Below are 22,500 nucleotides of genomic sequence, written 5' to 3'. Positions count from 1 at the left end.
TTCATTTAGTCCTGCCTTTCAGAACCTATATAAGATATTTATAGTACTTGTTTCCCAGAAGACAAAATAATAATTTATACCGATCATCCTGTTTAAAAGTTTACACCCCCTTGGCCCGTAATGGTTCGTGTTACCTTCTTGAGAACTCGGTTATTATTGTGTCTTGTGGACTATATGTAAACATCCGTTATGTGGAAAAAGCTTATTCAGGGCAGAACTAAATAAACAACAAAATGCTATTTTTATGAAAGCCCCCCCCCCTTTTTTTTAAATCATATTTTGCCAATTCTGCAAGGTGTATGTAAATTTATGACCTCAACTGTATGCTTAAAGCCAAGTAGTCTGTGCATGTGATGTGCTCATAGCTTTCCCAGAAATAACAGGCGTTTGGATTATTACGTTTATGTTGTCTGTGGTTTAAATAAATGTTATCTTTATTACCAACAGGTTTAAGTAGAAATCTCTTCTACTCTCCTCAGGCAGACTTTACTATAGCGTTAGTGTTACCTTTTAGTATAGAAATGACTATATGATTAAACTGTGACCGTAACACATCCGACATTATTTAAAAGCTTTATTGATTGGTCTCTATAGCTTGCAATGATATTGACCGGTGGCCGACACCATGTCCAGGCAAGATCTTATCTCTCCCAATCATGGGTGTTGTCATGAAGGTAAGCGTTTTCAGTCACTTTTCATTTTGTCTCTGATGACTGCTGCTCAGGAATTCATTAACACTGCCGTCTGTTTTTCTCAGCTGCGTATACCGACGTGTTATGACAAGCCCGGCACCTCACAGCTTGTGCAGTCCACCTCGGTAAGATGAATGTCAATGAAAACTGCATGTCATGATGTTCTCCATGTGTTTAACCATCGGCCGTTATCCGTTACAGAGCGACAGTCTCGTGTCTGTTGTTCTTCCTACCATCCACGAAGTGGACCTGTTCAGGTAAAGTCTATATTTCTCCTGCATGTTTACATTGGAACGTGATTCGGGATGAGTTTATTCCCTCAGGATTTGATAATAGGTTCTATTTTGGTCATGTAAATGCTGTATTATGTTTCCTGTTTTCACAGCAGTGGTGATTATAATCATAAATAAGGGTCTGTGAGATTGCAGATACTGCCATCTGGTGCTAGTTTGTTGAAAGGGAAGGTACAGGTCCAGGAAGACCGCTGCGTCGCTTTTTCCATGACTGCGGTGTTTACACTGCTTGTATCTGGTTGCCGTGACACCTCTGACGAGAGAGGGAGAGCGAGAGGGAGAGAGATGGGGAGAAAGGGGGGGGGGTGTAGAGGGAGAGGGTGGAGAGGGGGAGTGAGAGAGATGACTTGTATAGATTAGTTATAATGGATAACCTTGAGGTCATGGATTTTATTTGGTGTTTTATAGTAAATTAAACTTCAGCCTTTTCAAAATCCTTACAGAGTATAAAAACAGTAGGCATTACACACTTTTTTTTGTGCGTGTGTAACTCGTTACTGCAAATTTTACAGTCAACAACAGAAAAGGAGGTTACGATGCCTGGCCTGTTAAACAAACCCAAGTGAACACATGCAAGTGAGAAAAGCGTGATGTCCTGTTACTAGGAGATGATGAAACGAAAACAAACATGGAGGTCTGGATAGTTGGTCATGGTCTTTTCAATTGGTGTCGTTCTGAGACGATCAAGTTAAATCCCCATTAGGGAGCAGTTAATGCAGCACAAGTGTTTACTAAAGATGTAGCTCTTCATTCTGAAGACACCACGTTCCCTTTGAGCCTGGTGCACAAGTTGACTCAAAAAGCCAAGAAGACCTGCATCAAGTTTCTTTCTGTACCCAGGTAATGGAAAGCACTTCCCATGACTGTCTTCAAATACTGAAAACTGTCCACCATTTTGTTTTCTATACTTCCTGTAATTCCCTGCTCTAATCTGTTAACCAGTCCAGCACACTCAACAAGCATCACATGTAATGCACTCTGACTGGACTGAAGCTTGATCAGCAGGGGAGGATTTAGTCTGTCCTCCTCGTGCACTAGAAATATCTGTCCCAGCTGTCATCTCCCAGAAAAAAAAAATCTGCACACGCGGGCTAAGTGTAACTCATCCGAATGAAAGTTATACGTAAAATAACGCCATTTTCAGGAAGATCCTCCTTTTAATCCAGTGCATGGATTCTCTCGTCTGGCGTATAAACTAGATCTTGGTGTGAATCGGCATTGTGAATGTCCGCCGTGTTGGAGAGACAGATGCGAAGGCAGAAGGACAGAAGTGGAGAGGCACTCGGGTGGTCTGTCTTCTCCAACGCGGACTTCCATCTGTTCCCTTCCTGCCACATTGAGTCATGGGGGGGGGGGAAACAACAGCGCAATCAGGACAAACGTGGAAAAAAACAAACCAAAAAATGATTCCCGTCCACCGAGAGCAGTGCTTTATTGTACAAAGTCAATAGTTTGTACACCCTGACGAATGAAACAGGGCCTAAAGTGGATGGTCGGCTTCTTTAAGGTGGTCTTTAGAACCTGATGCCACAGACGCCTAAGCATTTAGACGTATTTCTCTCATATCAGCCACCTCTGACATATTTGTACGATGTTATAAAGATTCAAATCGAGTTTAGATCCAAAATGCTAAAGACCATAAAACAGCAAGACCCCGCCGTAAAGGATTTCTGCTGTGCAAAGATTTGTGGTTTGTCTTTTAAAGACGACTTGGGTGTGAGGAATGAATTCAATAACCAGAATATTCCTCTGTCTGTGCTGTAGGTGTTTCTACCCCGTGTTCTTTCACATCCAGATGTTGTGGGAGCTGGTGCTGCTCGGGGAAGCACTCGTCGTAATGGCACCGTCGCCGGCGGAGTCGTCGGACACGGTGCTGGCGTTAGTCAGGTGAGTTACGTCTGCGCCGGGAAAGGTTCGAACGATCGAAGCCGGTCCATTAATAATACATTTGTTCTTATTCAGTTTTACGGTCTTGGGCGCAGCATGATTATAAAGACGCGCAGTAGGCACTTAACGAGAAACCATTACAAGCTTTTAAACCGTTAACGTGTATAATAATCAAGAATGCGTTCTGTGAAATTATATACCACAGCACTGTTCTCGATTCTGAATGGTCAGAAAGTGTCAGTTAATTGTTTGATAACTCCGATAGTAGGCAAATCACAGATTTTTATTCGTGCAGTCTAATATATTAATACATCATCATCGTATGATGTAAACGGATTAAACACAGTCTGATTGTAATTGATCTGGTGACGTTTTCTGGGAGGAGATGTTTATGTACACTACCGGTCAAAAGTTTGTGGACACTCGACTGAAATGTTTCTCATGATCTTAAAAACCTTTTGACCTGAAGGTGTATGATTAAATCTGTGAAATCGGCCGTCGTAGACAAAAATATAACTGTGCCGACATATTAGTTTCTTTCATTAGTAAACTAACATTTTATTTACAAAAAATGTTTTGTTTAAACGGACGACTCGGAGCGAGATATTCCGAAAAGCAGTCGATAAGAGTCCAGCGTAGGTGAGAACTCCTTTAATCCTGTTTAAAAAGCATCTCAGGGAAATTCCTCAAGAAATCGGGTGAGAAAACACCAAGAATACATTTCTGGAAATTCTCGGCAAAAAGGGCGTCATCTTTGAAGATGCTAAAATACAAAATTATTTAGATTTATTTAGGATTTCTATCACAACTTAATTCCCATAGTTCCATTTGTGTTACTGCAGAGTTTTGATGACTTTATTTTTTTCTTAAATGTAGGGGGGGGGGATAAAGAATGAGCGTGTCTAAACTTTTGACCGGTAGTGTACATTTTTGGAAGGAGTCTGCGAGGGGGGTGGGGAAGACAGGTGAGAACAGGAAGTAACTTGTTTGATGTTAAGATATGAACAGATCATTGTTAGTAATTATACATGGATTAAAAAGTATGATCTGTCTTTCATTCATTAGCAATCTTTGGAAAAAATCTTAATTGCTGCTGTGCAAAAAGTGTAGTGAGTTCACCATTGTTCTCTTGTTATGCTTGGATTTGATTCAGCTTGACTAATGTTTGTGTGTGTGTGTGCGCGTGTGTACACATTGTTGTTTCTTGCTTTCTATTCTTATTAGCTGTATCGCACCACTGAGGTACTGCAGTGACTTCCGGCCCTACTTCACCATCCACGACAGCGAGTTCAAAGAGTACACGACCCGAACCCAAGCTCCGTAAGTGTCCCGTACCCTTCCTCGCACCTTTTTTTCATACTTTCGACGTTTTCAGAAACCGAAGATTAGCTCTTAACTGCAGAAACTAATGAATTAGCCCATGGGTTGTAGCTTTCTATTTTATATTCTAGATTTGATTACATTTATCTGGCGATATTGCCGAAGCTGCAGCGTGTCCTGTCCTTGTCCTAAAGATCGACTCATTTGGTCTGGAACAGTCCTCCGCTAACAATGAGACTTTGTCAGTGCGATAGCAATCCTTGTGATTCATATTAGAGCTAACTGAGTCAGTGTAACATTAATTTACTACAGCCCAGCGTTCCAGTCTTTCAATACGTGTCCTTTTTAATGTTCTGGTAATCTATACATGAAGGTATTAACGGATAGATGTCGTATAGTAAAAAACTCATGTAGATGTTATACTCAGTATGTTTTGTACAGTATTTTTATTATAGTGGGGTATTTTTTAACATGCCATCTTAAATAATAAAAGCCTGATGGTTAACATTTGCTTATGTCTTTTGTTTAGCATCTAACTCTAAAGTTATATACCGTATATACATAGAGTTAACGATAGACACGATCACTCTGCAGCTTTTACATAACATTGTATATTTGTGTTTCTGTTCTCAGGCCGTCTGTCGTTTTGGGCGTGACGAATCCTTTCTTCGCCAAAACACTTCAGCATTGGCCTCACATCATCCGCATAGGGGACATGAAGCAAACAGGTAACCTGTTTCGAGGATGTTTTTAAAACCTGTTCTCAGTTTTGATATAATACAGCAATGAGAGCTGTGAGTAGTGGCAGACCCCTGATACTGACATCCTCACATTAACCAGAGATTCTGTGATATGATATGATCTGTTATGTTATGCATTAAAATAAACGATGTACTGGGTTCAGCGCGAGTCGTGTCTGTCTATCATACATCAGCGGATTGGATTGGATCGGAACACGTGTCGAATTCACTCAGGTCCCAATTCAGCTTGAACACTAACACGATACTCTGTATTTGATTAGTCAGTACCACCGAGTATCACGGTTTCACGGCCTTTCGAGAGACAATGACTGAAACTTAATGGTTTGAGTTGAATGTTTTCCACCGCGGTGTGGTTATTTAACCAAGTGAGAACACAGCGATCACACTCTGATAAAACGAAAGCGATCTGAGAGCGTCTGAGCGAGGTGGTCTTGGTCCGCTTCCAAATAAACTCTGGCACGATTCAGTTGCGTTGAGAAAACAATTCAGCCTCACATAAACTCAATGACAGGAAGTTAATTCAAACATGCAGTGTATTTTAGGTTGCAGCATTGTTTTATTTAAAAAGCTATTAAGCTGACCCCGAAGCACAGACTGAGCCAAAGGAGAGAGCTGTAGCGCTGCAGAAATGCCACGTGTGCTGGAGAGTGGAAAGAATAAGCAAAAAGCGAGAATGAGCCCTGCGTTCGATGCACAAAATGTTTTAACTGCTTATTTACATAATTGGCAAATTAGTTATTGATCACCGGTTCCATGTTTTCCATGATTTTTGTGATTTCACGTACACTTCCTAATTGAACGTTTAGACGTGTAGAGTTCTTTATTTATTTATTTATTTATTTATTTACACACCCCCCCCCACACACACACACACACACACACATTTTAGAGTAATAATAGTCATCAAAACTCTGGAGTAACACAAATGAATCTACGGGAATTATGTTGTGTTAGAAAAAAAAATCCAAAATAAATCTAAATAATTTAGCATCTTCAAAGTAGACGCCCTTTTTGCCGAGAATTTCCAGAAATGTATTCTTGGCGTTTTCTCGACCGATTTCTTGAGGAATTTCCCTGAGATGCTTTTTAAACAGGATTAAAGGAGTTCCCACCGATGCTGGACTCTTTATCGGCTGCTTTTCAGAATCGTCTGTTTAAAAAATATTTATTTATTTATTTATTTATTTATTTATTAAATAAAATGTTAGTTTTCTAATGAAAGAAACGAATATGCTGGTACAATTATATTTTTGTCTACAACACCAATTTCAAACATTTAATCACACACCTTCAGATCAAAAGCTTTTTAAGATCATGAGGAACATTTCAGTCGAGTGTCTCCAAACTTGTGATGGGTAGTTTAGGTTTTTTGGTTTTTTTCCACTTTTTGGTTAGATTAATTATCCGTGTGAGAAACTAAACAAAATCGCAAACAAGCCGATAGTGTTACTCGTCCGTTTACGTGTGAAAGCTCCCTGTGCAATGAATACACTTTCAGTAAGGACCAGTATGTGAGCAGCAGTGTAATATGAAGTTTAGCATTTATTATTGAAAAAATTTAAAAATTGAGAAGATGATACATCTTTAATGGAATTAAATCACAGTAGGCAGCAACATATGGAAGCTTGTACCAGTCAGTGCTGCTTTTTAGTATTTCTGAGCTACACATGTAATTAATACGAGTAATCCCTGTGTTTGAATCCCCACCAAGCAGAAATGGCCAAACAGATGAAGGTGAAGAAATTAAAAAACCTGAAAACTCTGGATTCCAAACCAGGTGAATATGTGACCTGTGTTCCTTTTGTCAAAGATCGAACCCTTTGGTCAAAGTTCCTACTAATCAAACAACGGTGTCATTTTGCATGAACAGGAGTGTACACTGCATACAAACCTTTTCTGAACAAGGATGAAGACATCATTAAGCAGCTCCAGAAGGTTAACAGACACTATCACACATCACACATCATTTATGGCTCATTTGATCTGCTTAAATATTGTTTCTACACATGTCTTCTTTTTTCTTTTTTTAAACGATCCTCAGGGAGTTCAGCAGAAACGTCCATCCGAGGCCCAGAATGCCATTTTGCGGCGATACTTCTTGGAATTAACACAGAGCTTCATCATTCCCTTGGTGAGAATCTTTCTAACCGTGAGATACACAGCGGTGTAAAAGTGTGCACCATGGTGGGAAAATGTCCCCGTCACAGTCTTTACACACTGCTGCTCATGCTGCGTCATGGGGCGTCGTAACGCACTCAGAGGAAAGAGCTATCATACTCTGCTACTATTGGTGTGTGAGTGTGTGTTAATGGGTGAATGAGACACATTGTAAAGTGCTTTGGAACTGCTAAGGTTAAAAAAGCGCTATATAAGTGCTGCACTTCACTTCCATTTTGCTGCACTTCAGAAGAAAAAAAACGTGAAAACGTCCTTAGAATGTTACAGCTCCTGCTTAATGGTCCTTACCAATGGAAGCTCCACATCACATGGAGTGAGTGGTGTGGTTTTGCTGACTGGGAGTAGCTTTCACTAGTTTTATTCTATGACTGAGGATGACTGAGGTCTGTAGGACTGAATTGTGATGGTGGTGATGTCACTTGGTACTAATCTGAGAATGTGTACTCGTTGATGTTGCAGGAGCGCTATGTGGCCAGCCTGATGCCTTTACTGAAAAGCATCTCTGCCTGGAAAGTAAGAGTTTTATTTATTTAAGTAAAAGAAATTCTTTCATGTTTAGCGCTCTTTCTGTTTGTGCTGCCATGCATACAGTGGAGTCCAAAAGTCTGAGCCTACATTGAAAAACTAGGAAATAAGCAGGTTTTTAAATATTCAAAACAAAGAAAGTAAATATCAAGATCTTGAATAATTAGTATTCAAGATTCTGCACAATTTTTCTGTGGGTTCCATGTCGACTCGAGTGCACACAGTCATTAAAGCAAAAAGAAGACGCAACAAATACTGAAAAATCTGAAATCTATGTAAAGATTTCAAAGATTCTCCTTTTCACTCAAGTTGTTGTCAGTATCATTTTGTAAAACAATTGAAAACTGTTGTTAATTAGAAAAGAATGCAAAAGCGAGCTCTCAGACTTTTGGAGCCCGCTGTATATAAAATGTAGTTAGTTAGTTACCATTACATTTGTATAGCGCTTTTCTAGACACTAAAAGCGTTTTACATAGCATGGGTGGGTGGGGGGGGGGGACCTCCTCAACCACCACTAGTGCGTCGCATCCACCTGGATGATGTGACGGCAGCCATAGTGTGCTAGAACTCCCACCACACACCAGATATTAGTGGAGAGGAGAGTGATGTAGCCAATTCAGAGATGGAGATTATTAGGGGGCCATGATGGAGAAGGGCCAATGGGGGAATTTCACCAGGGTTACTCTTTTACCATAAGTGTCCTGTGACCACAGAGAGTCAGGACCTCGGTTTAACATCTCATCTGAAAGACGGTGCTGTTTTTACAGTATAGTGTCCCCATCACTATACTGGGGCATTAGGCCCTACACAGACCACAGGGTGAGCGCCCCTTGCTGGCCTCACCAATACCACTTCCAGCAGCAACATTAGTTTTCCCCAGGAGGTCTCCCATCCAGGTACTGGCCAGGATCAACCCTGCTTAGGATCAGTGGGACACCAGGTGTGAACTGCAGGGAGATATGGCTCTGGTTGGAGTTATTAGAAATGCTTCACCTTCTTCTCACTTCCCAGAGTCCTCCTCAGCTCAAGCCGTTTATACAAGAGGAGTTTATGAAGACTCTGGAAAAGGCCGGTCCTCAGCTCACATCTCGCCTCAAGGGAGACTGGATTGGTCTTTATAGGTAGGTACAGCATGTGTGTTTATCCATCCATCCATCTTCTACCGCTTACTCCTTTTCAGGGTCACGGGGATCCTGGAGCCTATCCCAGGAGGCATCGGGCACAAGGCGGGGTACACCCTGGACAGGGTGCCAATCCATCACAGGGCACAATCACACACACATTCACACAACCATTCATACACTACTGACAGTTTAGACATGCCAATCAGCCTACCATGCATGTCTTTGATGTGTATTTATTTATTTATTTATTTATTTATGTATTTATTATACTTATAAACGAGGTGGAACTGAATCCAGTGAATACACACAGCTTAGAGGTTTAGAACAGAACTCTGGTTCTCTGGTACTGCTTTTCCACTGACCTGCATCTACTGCTAGGTCTTTTTCCAACCAAGGGCATTAAGGGCTTTAGGGTGGACGTCTTCATCTTGTTGCCATGGCAACTTGCGTCATTTATACAGCCACCATTAAAAATGTGTGCATTTTAAAATAATTTCTTACGTGTTATTGCAACAAACTAAGCAAGAGATGTGTTGAATGAATGAATGAATGAATTATCAGTCATCATGAGTATACTTTTATATATATATATATATATATATATATATATATATATATATATATATATATATATATATATATGAGTGTGTGTTAATATCTCTCTGCTGTGTGTAGAAGCTGAATGTTTAGCATCTGATGATGATGCTCTTTTTATGAATTGTTGTAAGACTCCCACATCTGATTATGTAATGTTCTGGCACTTAAACTGGTGTAAACATTTGCTTCTTAAAAAGGTTCGATGAGTCTCTTGAACTGGAACGCTTGGTTCTCAACTAGAGTAAAGTACATGCGTGGTGGTCAATTCGATAATGACTTGTTTTTCTCCATTATCTCCACTGCAGGCAGTTCCTTAAATCGCCCAACTTCGACGGCTGGTTCAGAAACCGCAGGAAAGAGATGATGCAGAAGCTGGAGGCCCTGCATCTAGAGGCGCTTTGTGAAGAGGTTAGAACCAATCACAATAAAACATGCTTTGCTGCAAAGTTTCAGAAAAATGCTAAACCATTATTTATCACTGAGCTGGTGGACTTTCTTTGTCCCAGGATCTGCAACTGCGAATTCAAAAACACACCGAAGTGGAAACGGTTGATCTTGTTCTCAAGCTGAAAGATAAACTGGTCAGGTTTTTTTTTTTTGTTTTTTTTGTTTTTTTTTTTAAATCTGGTTTGTTTCTTGTGTTCCTCTTTCATGTGGTTGAATTTTCCACATCAGCATTAAAACAAAACAAAGCAAGCTTTGCTTCATTACTTTGCGTAATGTGCTTCATATCGTTCCGTCTGTTTTCCAGACGCAGGCTGAGCGAGAGCAGCTGCCTGTAAGAGCAGGGACGCTGGCCAAACTTCAGTCCCACATTGACTCCATTATCCTCTCGCTTCCGGAGGACCTGCAGGGCATCCTGCACAAACCAGCCACACCCTGACCTCAAACATAAGCTCTACTGCAGAAACGAGGACGAGACGACCGAGCCGATCACGGCTTTGGGCTTTGGGGTTTGGAGGTTTAACACCAGAACTGTTCCACATAAGCTGTGAGCGTGTTTTTGTTTGTTTGTTTGTTTTGTTGCAACTGCAGTTACTCGTACAGATCCAAGGTTAGGGCCAAGCTGCGGCGCAATGCTGGCATTGCCGGAGCCCAGAAAAGGCTAAATCGGCCCGATGAGATTCGCTACACTGTACGTGAAGAGAGATGTTAGGAATGTGCTCATTCTTAATATCGATGACTCTTTGTCTCTCACTATGTGAGACTGACATCTTGTTTTTAAACATGATTGCCTGGACATTTTTCTTTTTTTTTTTGGAGATTATCCAAGTTGGACAGGAATCATACAGATTGAATCCAGGGAGATAAAATGAATGCTTAATCCAGTGTCAGTGAGGTATGTTTTTAGATATGGATTAACCCTAAGCCTGGACCAGAAACAATTTCCAGTTCTCTACTGTCCTGTTCATATATCTGAACTCCAAAACTGACAAAAACATCCCCAGTAGGTGTCAATACCAATCCTGGAATGAAGGGACATGGGTTTGATGAAGCTGATCATGATTTAATTACATAAAATAATTTCAGCCAGAGAGAACAACACTAACGGAACATGCACAGAACCCTAAATATGTTAATGAAGTAAACGTGCTTTTATTTCCTTAAGGGGAAATCAGGAAATACATCATTTATGCCTTTTTATCACGTATCAATAAATTAAAACGTTAAATCTGTAACGTTATTGCGAAGAAAATAAGAAAACAAAGAAATGAATTTTTTTTTTCTGATTGATTGCAATCCCCAAGTACTTTCTTTTATAATAATTAATATATTAATTCATATTAAAAAAAAACAAAGAGAAAGAAAAGTCATTGTCTGTGGCACAGGTTCCCATCCCCAATCCTGACCCAGTGTCCTGAGGAGTTCAGAACAGCTGACTGAAGTAATGATATAGTTAGCAGCTCTCCTGAGTTAAGTAGATGTGTTCGAGCACTGAACTGCACACGACAAGCAGTTCTCCAGAACCAGTGTTAGGAACCTGTGGCCCATCAGTCAGTTTGGGAAAGAGCGCCCTCTGGGGGTTAAGGTAGTTGTGAAATCATAGTAATGTCCTGCTGAGTCTGCTGTACTGCTGTATTGTGCATTCAGACCGATTGAGTCATTCGGTCTTTCGTTATTTCCCAAGAATGTTCAAAGCGATCCTGATTCGTATGCCGAATAATTCCTACTCTAGCAGTTTGAATCCCCCCCCCATCTGTATATCAGACCCATTGATTGTGACCATATTGAAGTGCATGAAGTTCACATTGAAGCTCTTGCAAGCGTTCTTCTATCATGTGCCTTGTGATGTGATGTGATGAGGAGCGAAATGTAGAAACGACCAAAGATTCTGTCCTGTTCGTTTTGTTTTATTTGTTTTCTTTTTTTTAAGCACAGAATCATTGACACCTGAAGAAATACCGTCACTGTTTTACGTCCTGTCACTTCTGAAGTGGTTGAGCGATGATGAACCTTGTTGAAGAACGTGGTTTCATTATTCCCTAACTCCCTCAGCTGGTTTTGTAGGTTTGTAGATCCAACACTTGGTGGAAATGACTTGGCTTTTGGTCCGAGAGAGCGAAATGGGCCATTCGACTGAGCCGGTAGTTGGTGCAAACCTGTATAAAACTGTCTGTTAGGCAGCCGCTTGTGTTTTATACATACAGAGGAGCTTATTTTAACATGCTTAAATTTTTTATATGAAATCAAATTGATTATTCTCTTGTGCATAACACAAACACTTCTTGAACAGTATTTTCTAATGCTGGTATTTTTGATCTTGATCATTTCTACAGAAAGTAAATGTACAGTTAGTTGGCTATGTAATAACAATAATGTCATAAAAAGGGGTTATAACTCTGTAAACAGTGTATAAAGAAGCACAGATATAACACGTTTACGCCAATATTTTGGCATTTAATATTTTTTCTATCAAAGCCATAACCACTAATGAAGTTCCACACACATTACCTGTCTCATCATGGTTTTTTTTTTTATTGTAAATAAATACACACAATCAGACTTTTTCCTGTGTTGTATATTTCTTTCCCCCCTCCCCCAGCTACATTTAAATATAGTCTAGTATGCAAACTTCATAGTGTGGTAATTTTTTTTTTTTATCACTCCACCTGGCTGTTTTCTACGCATTACAATAAGTGTTACAATAAGCGTATTGTTCACGCCAGCGTTGTAGAATGCTTGATTCTGATTGGTTAGAATTGATAACAGGAGACCGTTCTGGCTACAAGGTTTATATTGATGTGCTTGTTTTACTACGCTATCGTTTCTATGGTAAATGGTACGACGATCGACATGAACAGATTCAAAAAATATATCGTCGATATGGTGAAGTGTTCTCTGAGAAGATTTAGTATTTATGGAAGGAGCAGTGTCTTCTTCATGAGGAGAAGAAAATCAGACTGGGTTTGCGTAACCCGAGGTCGTCTTATCCAAATTTCTTCAGAGCACATCTGAGAATGACGTCTTTTTTGAATATTGTGAATACGAGTGGAAGATTTCTGATCAAGTTGAGAGAGTTGTGAAAGACAAAAAGGACCAAAGAGAGAGAACCCAGGAAGGCAGTGGAGTTTTACGTCGTCGTGGCGTACATGACGCTAGACAGGGCTTTGTTAAGCAAATAGTCTTGCTCAAAGTGTAGGTAAGAAAAAGAAAAGAATAAAAAGGAACGATTTGAGCTGAGAAACTTCAACCACAACTTTACAATTAAATAGCTTTTTGTTTTAATGCTTTACAGTCATAGAAATATATATTATAGATCAGCATGTTACATTTAATTCAACAAAAATCATTTTAAAGGCACAGTAAGCAATGCTCAAAAATGAAATACATAGTGAGTGATATTTACAAAAAATAATAAATTGCAAAACGTCTTAAAGTGCTCAAGATACAGTCAATCCCCTCAAATATACACCGTATATAAATAGTGTAACTGTTGTGCAATTTTATCGTTTGGACATCTGAGCAGCCATCCAGTCCAGTCCTTCATATAAACCTGTTCCGATTACCGCACAAGTCGACTGGACGTACCACTGAGGAGACAGATAGGAACCGATAAAGATTTAAAAGACCTCAACGTTACGGTTAAGTCTGATAATGTTCTCATAATTATGATCTACTCACCGGTCTTCCTTTCAGTGCGTGCAACCTGAGTCTCTCGGTCATCTCGTGGACCGGCATCGCATTGGGCAAATCCTGTTTGTTAGCAAGAACCAACACAGTGGCGTCTCTCAGCGCATCTTCCTCAAGCTGAAGAGAAAAAACGTAATTTTTCATGCACAAGATGAAGATAAATGCTAAATACAGATTATAAACAGAATGATTGATTTATTTACCATCATCTGCAGCTCCAAAGCAGCTTCCTGGATGCGCTCACGATCGCTGCTGTCCACCACAAAGATGAGGCCCTGCAGCAACAAAATATATGAATCTCATTTTCCAAAACTAATGCCAGAACCGTTAAACAATTCACTGGGGAGAGATAGAGAGAGAGATGTAGGATATAGAGAGATATAGATGGATAGGTTAGATAGATATGGAGAGATATAGATAGATGGATTAGATAGATAGATATATAGATAGATAGAAATAGCTAGATGGATAGGATAGATAGATATATAGCTAGATATATAGCTAGATGGATAGGATAGATAGATATATAGCTAGATGGATAGGATAGATATATAGCTAGATGGATAGGATAGATATATAGCTAGATGGATAGGATAGATAGATATATAGATAGATATATAGCTAGATGGACAGGATAGATAGATATATAGCTAGATGGATAGGATAGATATATAGCTAGATGGATAGATAGATATATAGATAGATATATAGCTAGATGGATAGGATAGATAGATATAGCTAGACAGATATATAGATAAATATATAGCTAGATGGATAGGATAGATAGATATATAGATAGATATATAGCTAGATAGATAGGATAGATAGATATAGCTAGATAGATATATAGATAGATATACAGCTAGATGGATAGGATGGATAGATATAGATAGATGGATAGGATAGATAGATATATAGCTAGATGGATAGGATAGATAGATATATAGATAGATATATAGCTAGACAGATAGGATAGATAGATATAGCTAGACAGATATATAGATAAATATATAGCTAGATGGATAGGATAGATAGATAGATAGATATATAGCTAGATGCATAGGATAGATAGATATATAGCTAGATGGATAGGATAGATAGATATATAGATAGATATATAGCTAGATGGATAGGATAGATAGATATAGCTAGACAGATATATAGATAAATATATAGCTAGATGGATAGGATAGATAGATATATAGATAGATATATAGCTAGATAGATAGGATAGATAGATATAGCTAGATAGATATATAGATAGATATACAGCTAGATGGATAGGATGGATAGATATAGATAGATGGATAGGATAGATAGATATATAGCTAGATGGATAGGATAGATAGATATATAGATAGATATATAACTAGACAGATAGGATAGATAGATATAGCTAGACAGATATATAGATAAATATATAGCTAGATGGATAGGATAGATAGATGTATCTAAACTATAATGTAATAATAAGTTTGGATCATCGACTCACCATGGTGTTCTGAAAGTAGTGTCTCCAGAGCCGTCTGATGACGTCCTGTCCGCCCACGTCCCACACGGTGAAGGAAATGTTCTTGTAGTCAACTGTCTCGACATTAAAGCCTGTACACATCAATTAATAATGTGTTCGAGTATCTGATAATGTATGGCTAATTTATGAAAAATGTACAGCTTTGTTTATATCATATTTCAGACACAGTCTGGCGAGACATGTTTATTGGTTTCATCTCATTATTTATGTTTCAAACATGTAGAGAAGACTAGCATCTTACGGTCATGTAGTTCCCATGTAGAGTTAACATGAAAGGAAAACTGGCTTTGTTTTTTTTTCTTGACACAAACTTTTTACTCGTCTTACCAAGAGTTGGAATCGTTGTGACGACTTCACCCAGTTTGAGTTTGTAGAGGACCGTAGTCTTTCCAGCTGCATCCAGACCCACTAAAGGAGAGAAATTCATTTCATTCATTTCACTTCAGCGACAGATTCACTTCCAGCTCTGTCCTGCATTATGTAAGGAATAAATCATGATGGGGGGTGTTATAAGAGAAGAAAAAATCAGCGACAGGGTGTGTGGTGAAGTTTGACCCAAAACGGAGTTACTCTTACCACCCTGAAGTTGATTATTTCCTACTAACAGGACATCCTGAAGTGTTTAATTCCTCTTATACAACATCAACAATGACCTTTTATTATCAATTTTTAATTGATTAAATTTAAATTGAATTGACTTCAAGCACTTATAGTTATGTTTATAGTTTATATTTATACATTTATAGTTATGTTTATATTTATACATTTATAGTTTATATTTATACATTTATAGTTAATATTTATACATTTATAGTTATGTTTATAGTTAATATTTATACATTTAGTTATCTTTATAGTTAATATTTATACATTTATAGTTATCTTTATAGTTTATATTTATACATTTATAGGTATGTTTGGAATGTCCAGGAAACAAGCTAATTCCTCTTATTGCTTATGTTATAAATGCAATAAATCTATAACAGTCATTCCCTCTGCGTCTTTTTTTCCCCCTCTCTCTCTCTCTTGTTAAGTGAATAAAACAAAAATTCAGCTTGCCAGTGAGAAACCGTAAACTCCTCTGTCCTGAGGACTCTTACTGACTCTTACAAAGCACTGACACTAGAGACTCCATCCATAACTGTCAAATAAACCTCTCCCTCTCCTTACAGAAAAGGTCACCATAAATGCACTTTTTAATATATATATATATATATATATATATATATATATATATATATATATATATATATATATGTATGTGTATATATATATATATATATATATATATATATATATATATATACACACACACACACACACGTTTACTATTAAAAGCCCCTCTGAATGAGTGCACGAATGAATAAAATAGTGCATTAATATAAATCTATGATTTGAATTACAGTCTGAACTGCTGTTATAGAAAATGAATCAATCAGAGTCAAGAAATCAACAGAAAGGAGTCAGTGGGATTAAATGAACTCACCCATCAGTATTCTGACTGGCCTCTTCTCAATGAGACGAGATAGGATGGAGGTAAAAAAGTTTCCCATAATGAAGAGCCTGGTGTTAACGACTATAAAAAAATAAATGCTGGAAGAGTAAGACTCCGGAGCTCTGAGTCTGATAGTTTTCTCTCTCTCTCTCTCTCTCTCTCTCTCAGTGTCTCTATCAGTGTTGTGAGGAAAGAGCCGCACGCCGGGTTTATATAGCGAACAGAGCGCGCGCTCTCTTTCGGTTTGCTCGGTTGACACGTGCGCGTTTCCAACACACACACACACACACACAGCAGGGCAGGTTCACAGCAGGCAAGTCCAACGCGTTCCAAATGACGTCACTTCCCGTGCTTTGGGAATGCCTTTTAGCGAATAATAATAATAATAATAATAATAATAATAATAATAATAATAATAGTATACTATACCTTCTAAAAACTCATATAGCTCTTATTCCTGAGAATACATCTGAGAGAAACACCTTGCTTTCAATGAATAATTAAATATTTAACTGAAACATAAGCTACATAGTGATTTAGTGTAAAATCGCTAAAAAAAAAAAAAAGACAAATGTTATTAATATAATTATACTTTACTATTTTAAATATTCGAGAATAATTATTCTTTTGAAACCCTTTTAAAAACAGCGTAGCTGTTACTCAAATGTCCTTTTGTGTTGTTAATTCATGCATTATAACCCATATATGAATTACAAAAAGTCACCAAGAAAGATAAGGGTTTGTAATTGCCATTAGTGTTTAACTCTTGTGTGTATGTGTGTGTGTGTGTGTATATATATATATATATATTTATTAGGAACACCATCATGGTTGTTGGTGCTAGATGAGCTTGTTTGTGTATTTAATAAACTGCTGTTTTCTTTTTATTTATGTTTTTTTTTGTACAAAACAGTTTAGATTTTACACAGAATGGTATGAAACACTTGAGTTTGCCAAAACATCGCCTTGGCTTTTTTCCCCCCAATTTTTAACTGTCCAGTTTCAGTGACTCTGTGCCCACTATTGCCTGTTGTATTCCTGATTTGAGCTGACAGGACTGAGATCTGAAGGTCTTCTGCTGTAGTAGCTCATCCACGTCAAGGTTCGATGTGTTGTGGGTTCTGAGGTGCTTTTCGGCTCGTCATGTTTGTAAAGCGTGCTTATTTGAGTTACCATAACCTTCCTGTCAGCTCCAATCAGTATGACCATTCTCCTCTGACCTTTCTCATCAACAAGTTATTTCAGCCCACAGAACTGCCCCTCTCTGAAGGGTTCTTGTTTGTTTGTTTATTTATTTGTTTGTTTTTGTTTAAACTCTAGAGATTGTTGACTGTAGATGAACAGTTTCTGAAATACTCACTAACAACCCAGCCTTGGTTGAAGTCACAGAGATCATGTTTTCCCAGTTCTGATGTTTGATGTGAACATAAAGCTTGTGACCTGTGATCTGTATGATTTTACACATGGCTCTGCTGCCATAGGATTGACTGACTGGATAAATTACATGAATGACCAGGTGCACAGGTGAATGTATATGTAAGTATTCTACATGATTGCATTTATCTCGTGTTTAAAGATCTTAAATAGACTTAATTGTTTTCCCTTTGTACATACACACATCATTCATTAATGATTAATTATACTAATCACTTTTAGCCCTAACGGAGTTCCGGAAGTGACGCAATTTGGAACGCGTTGGACTTAACTGGAGAAAAGCTTCCTGTCCGTGAGTTTCTCAGTGTGTGTATTTGTGTCTGTTGGAAGCGCGCGCGTGTCCGTGTTTCCGTGTTTTCAAAGCAAAAGCACGTGCGCGCGGCTCACTATAAAACCCGAGGAGAGCGGCTCTTTACGCACACACACACACACACACACACGCGCCAAGAAGAACATCTATAAGGAAGAACAGATTCCTGAATCCGTCGCTGACAGCGTTTATTTCTGTCTTTATTTATTTATTTATTTATTTATTTATTTGATTTCTTATTGTTTATCATGGGTCTTGTTTTCTCCTCCATCTTTTCACGTCTCATAGAGAAGAAGCGGATGAGATTACTGATGGGTGAGTGCATTCAGGGTTGCTTTTATTGTGTGAAAGAATGCATTCATACTATTATACTTACTATTATAGAACTTTGAATTTGTATAGCCTTTGTACAAAATACATGAAATCGCATAACTAAGTTAAAGTGCACCTATTATGATTTTTCAAATATTACCTTTCATGTAGTGTGTTATAGAGCTGTTTGGGAATGTAAAAACTGCAAAGAGTTATTGACTCTTAAAAGAAGGAACCGATTCTGAACAGCTGAAACGAGTCGTCAGTAATTCCAGACTTATGCTACTACCTGTACTAACCTATGTAGGTTTGTAAGAAAAAGCATCGCCTCTGGTCATCATTGGCTGCTCGTTGACAGTGGTAGACCAATTGCAACATACTGTGACCAATCAGAGCAGAGTATGCTCTCTGAAAGGAGGTGTTTAGAATTAATCATTTAGAATGGATAATTTAATGAGCCGTTTGTGACGGGGGAGGGGGGGCACATTAAAGTGTTTTTTTAACCTTGGATGTATGTAAATCTATTGTTTGAGACATCTAAAACAAAATTAGCCACGTTTCAAAACCATAATATGTGCACTTTAATGCATAGACTACTTCACATATAACGTAAAAAATAATAATAATAATTAATTTCTCTCCTGCAAGTTGGTCTGGATGCAGCCGGAAAGACTACTGTCCTCTACAAACTCAAACTGGGTGAAGTCGTCACAACGATTCCAACTATCGGTAAGTTTTTGGTCGTCGAATGACACAGAATTAAACCCTCATTCGTTTCGTTTTTTAAATTAATGTTTCTGTTTTTATGACATAAATCAGGCTTTAACGTTGAGACGGTTGAGTACAAGAACATTTCCTTCACTGTGTGGGATGTGGGAGGACAGAATGTCATTAGACCCCTCTGGAGACACTACTATCAGAACACCATGGTGAGTTCATGATCGAACACGACATTCGTCAACATTATACTTCACAGGACAAGTAAATCATTTCCATTTAATATCATGACCACCTTCGAGTTATCAAAACCATGTCTGGTTTAGATTAGGAATCTAATCTAGGTTTTCTTAAACATTAGATTGATGTCATTTGTTTAAAGGAGCCTGCTCATATATTGTGTGTCGCTGCAGGGCCTCATCTTTGTGGTGGACAGCAGCGATCGTGAGCGCATCCAGGAAGCTGCTTTGGAGCTGCAGATGATGGTAAATAAATCCATCATTCTGTTTATAATCTGTATTTAGCATTTATCTTCATCTTGTGCATGAAAAATTATGTTTTTTCTCTTCAGCTTGAGGAAGATGCGCTGAGAGACGCCGCTGTGTTGGTTCTTGCTAACAAACAGGATTTGCCCAATGCGATGCCGGTCCACGAGATGACCGGGAGACTCAGGTTGCACGCACTGAAAGGAAGACCGGTGAGTAGATCATAATTATGATAAGAATATTAGATTAGTTCAGTTGTAATGTTGTTTGACTTCTTTTGGAACCATCCGGCTAACATGCAAACTCTTATGATGGAAAAATGTGTTTCTTTCTCTCTGTCTCTTTCTCCTCAGTGGTACGTCCAGTCAACTTGTGCAACAAAAGGAACGGGTTTATATGAAGGACTAGACTGGCTTTCAGATCAGCTCTCCAAACGATAAAATATGATTGATTGCACTAAGTGAAATGATTTGAAAACTATTTTACTGTATTTAAATCTGTCAATAATGTTATGCATATTATGATAATGTAATGTATGACCTTTTCTTTTTCTTACATCTTAGAATATTTTTTGTTGTATTGTTTGTTCTTGGGTTTGACTTTACAAAAGGCTGTTTACTACAAATATGGAATATAAATATGGAAATAAAAATATCTATTTTTTAAAAATATCACTGTAATCAGAGAAATTTCTTTGGGTCAGATAGAGTTTAATGAACAAGACTAGCACTTTAAATACCGTTTTAAAAAGTTGTTTTTTTACTTTTTCAAATCTTTACTGCCACACATGTGGACTTTGTACAATCACGGTCCTAAAATGGATAAAAGAGTCTTCTCTCATCAGTGGGGTTTAACCTGACACCATGTTTGATAGTAAAATCCCTCTGTTGTAGGGTTTTACATAGAACCTTTTAGGATTCCCCCCAGAACCCTTTAGAGAGCTAGATGTTTTTTCTGCCTGCTTGAACAACAGAATTTGTATGTACTTGAGTCCATTTTTTTAAATTATACTGTATGATATGATACAAGATATATTATATTACATTACAGTTAATATTGCATTGGGGGGCACGGTGCCATAGGGCCTCCCGCAGTCCAAAGACATGCATTGTAGGCTGATTGGCATGTCCAAAAGTGTCCATAGCTTATGAATGTGTGTGTGAATGTGTGATTGTGCCCTGCGATGGATTGGCACCCCGTCCAGGGTGTCCTTCGCCGTGTGCCCCATACCTCCTGGGATAGGCTCCAGGTTCCCCGCGACCCAGTAAGGATAAGCGGTACAGAAAATGGATGGATGGATGGACGGATAGTATTGCATTGTTATAGTTCAGGGGTTCCCAAACTTTTCCAGGTCAAGGCCCCCCAAATGACATTAACATTTGACCGAGGCCCCCCTTTTGCAAGATGTCTTTAAAACACATTAAAAATACAGACTTCTGAATATATCCCCTGATTTTTTTTAATTAATAATTACATCTTACATCTTTACATTATATTGCATTAGGAATTGATTGTGTTTGTGTGTGTGTGTGTGTGTGTGTGTGTGTGTGTGGTTGTCTGAGAGTGAGAAAGAGAAAATCATGTATTTATCTATCTTTCACACCAAATTGTTGAGGCCCCCTGGGCGCCCCCTGGCGGTCCCCACTTTTAAAACCACTGTTATAGTTAACCTTTTTGTCTGGTCTTTTGAATTGAAAGATTTTATTCCAAATCTCAAAAACATTTGAGCCTACAAATAGTGTGAACTTGGACCTAATGTCTTATTTGGGTGGAATGTTCTTGAGTAAAGAGCTATACAACTGTAATAAATAGTTTGAGATCATTTTTTCTCCTATTGCAACTGTGCTAGCAACGTTCCTCTGTGAAGTCAGGACAGCACACAGGCATTAACTTCTCACAGGATACATACAGCACCAGAATCTCTAAACACATCACAAAGAGTTCAGTGGAAATAGATTTAATGTGTTTCACAGTCAGGGTTGAGTTTTCATTTAATAAAATAAAAAAATACAGCATTCTTTGTATTATATTTAACTTGTGTAACATTTTAGAGCTAAACAATGCTGAATAAATTATACATGTTTAGGTATTCAAGTGCTGAAATAAAATCTTTTTCATTCAACTTGTGCATGTAAACATATATTAAATAAGAATAATTAATTATTTTGTATGTGTTAATTAAGTAAGAATAATTCATTTGTAAGAGTTAAATAATTAAGAGTAATTACACTATATGGCCAAAAGTATGTGGACACCTGAGCATCACATTCGTATGTGCTTTTTTGAACATCCCATTCCACATTTAGTCCCCCTTTACTGTTCTAATAACCTCCACTCCATCTGGAAAGGCTTTCCATTAGATTTTGGAGCATTGGCTGTGGGGACTTGTGTTCATTCAGCCACAAGAGTATTAGTAAGGTCAGGCACTGATGTTGGATGAGGAGGTCGGGGTGCAGTGATTCAGTTCATCCCAAAGGTGTTCAGTGGGATTGAGGTCAGGGCTCTGTGCAGGACACTCAAGTTCTTCCACTCCACCCTCAGCAAATCATGTCTTCATGGAGCACACTTTGTGTACAGGGATATTGTCATGCTGGAACAGGTTTGAGCCTCTTAGTTCCAGTGAAGGGAAATTGTAATACTACAGTGTACAAAGACATGCTAGACGATTCCATGCTTCCAGTCTTGTGGCAACAGTTTGGGGAAAACCC

General features: G+C 38.3%; 3 protein-coding genes across 4 annotated transcripts in view; 2 read left to right on the top strand and 1 right to left on the bottom strand.

The window, feature by feature from the left end:
• The window catches only part of dennd6aa (DENN/MADD domain containing 6Aa), a 27,045-nt gene extending 14,665 nt beyond the window's left edge, over positions 1-12,380 (top strand). The window contains exons 7-20 of one of the 2 annotated variants that reach the window (XM_053652926.1): positions 595-674; positions 758-817; positions 894-949; positions 2,750-2,872; positions 4,097-4,192; positions 4,826-4,920; positions 6,668-6,730; positions 6,824-6,888; positions 6,995-7,084; positions 7,591-7,644; positions 8,668-8,777; positions 9,683-9,785; positions 9,884-9,958; positions 10,129-12,380. In XM_053652926.1, the coding sequence (XP_053508901.1) occupies positions 595-674; positions 758-817; positions 894-949; positions 2,750-2,872; positions 4,097-4,192; positions 4,826-4,920; positions 6,668-6,730; positions 6,824-6,888; positions 6,995-7,084; positions 7,591-7,644; positions 8,668-8,777; positions 9,683-9,785; positions 9,884-9,958; positions 10,129-10,260 (1,202 nt within the window). In that variant the 3' untranslated portion in view covers positions 10,261-12,380. Of the gene's footprint in view, positions 1-594; positions 675-757; positions 818-893; positions 950-2,749; positions 2,873-4,096; positions 4,193-4,825; positions 4,921-6,664; positions 6,731-6,823; positions 6,889-6,994; positions 7,085-7,590; positions 7,645-8,667; positions 8,778-9,682; positions 9,786-9,883; positions 9,959-10,128 lie in introns of both variants that reach the window. The other variant, XM_053652925.1, reaches the window with a different exon arrangement.
• Positions 12,381-13,082: 702 nt separating this feature from the next.
• LOC128624974 (ADP-ribosylation factor 4) lies at positions 13,083-16,693 on the bottom strand. The gene is made up of 6 exons (XM_053652927.1): positions 16,526-16,693; positions 15,367-15,447; positions 15,001-15,110; positions 13,712-13,783; positions 13,500-13,625; positions 13,083-13,408 (listed from the first exon to the last, which is right to left on the bottom strand). Exons 1-6 carry the CDS (start codon positions 16,590-16,592, stop codon positions 13,322-13,324), a joined length of 543 nt encoding a protein of 180 aa, XP_053508902.1. The 5' UTR covers positions 16,593-16,693; the 3' UTR covers positions 13,083-13,321.
• A 730-nt stretch (positions 16,694-17,423) lies between these two features.
• Positions 17,424-20,456, top strand: LOC128624951 (ADP-ribosylation factor 4-like). Its single transcript, XM_053652863.1, has 6 exons — positions 17,424-18,593; positions 19,239-19,319; positions 19,410-19,519; positions 19,721-19,792; positions 19,879-20,004; positions 20,146-20,456. The coding sequence occupies exons 1-6, from the start codon at positions 18,527-18,529 to the stop codon at positions 20,230-20,232; spliced, it is 543 nt and encodes a 180-aa protein (XP_053508838.1). The 5' UTR covers positions 17,424-18,526; the 3' UTR covers positions 20,233-20,456.
• Positions 20,457-22,500: the final 2,044 nt, after the last annotated feature.

Source organism: Ictalurus furcatus, chromosome 21 (genome assembly GCF_023375685.1).
Source record: "Ictalurus furcatus strain D&B chromosome 21, Billie_1.0, whole genome shotgun sequence".
Lineage (NCBI taxonomy): Eukaryota > Metazoa > Chordata > Actinopteri > Siluriformes > Ictaluridae > Ictalurus > Ictalurus furcatus.
The sequence above is the reverse complement of the archived record's forward strand: the minus strand, read 5'-3'. Positions and strand labels throughout refer to the sequence as shown.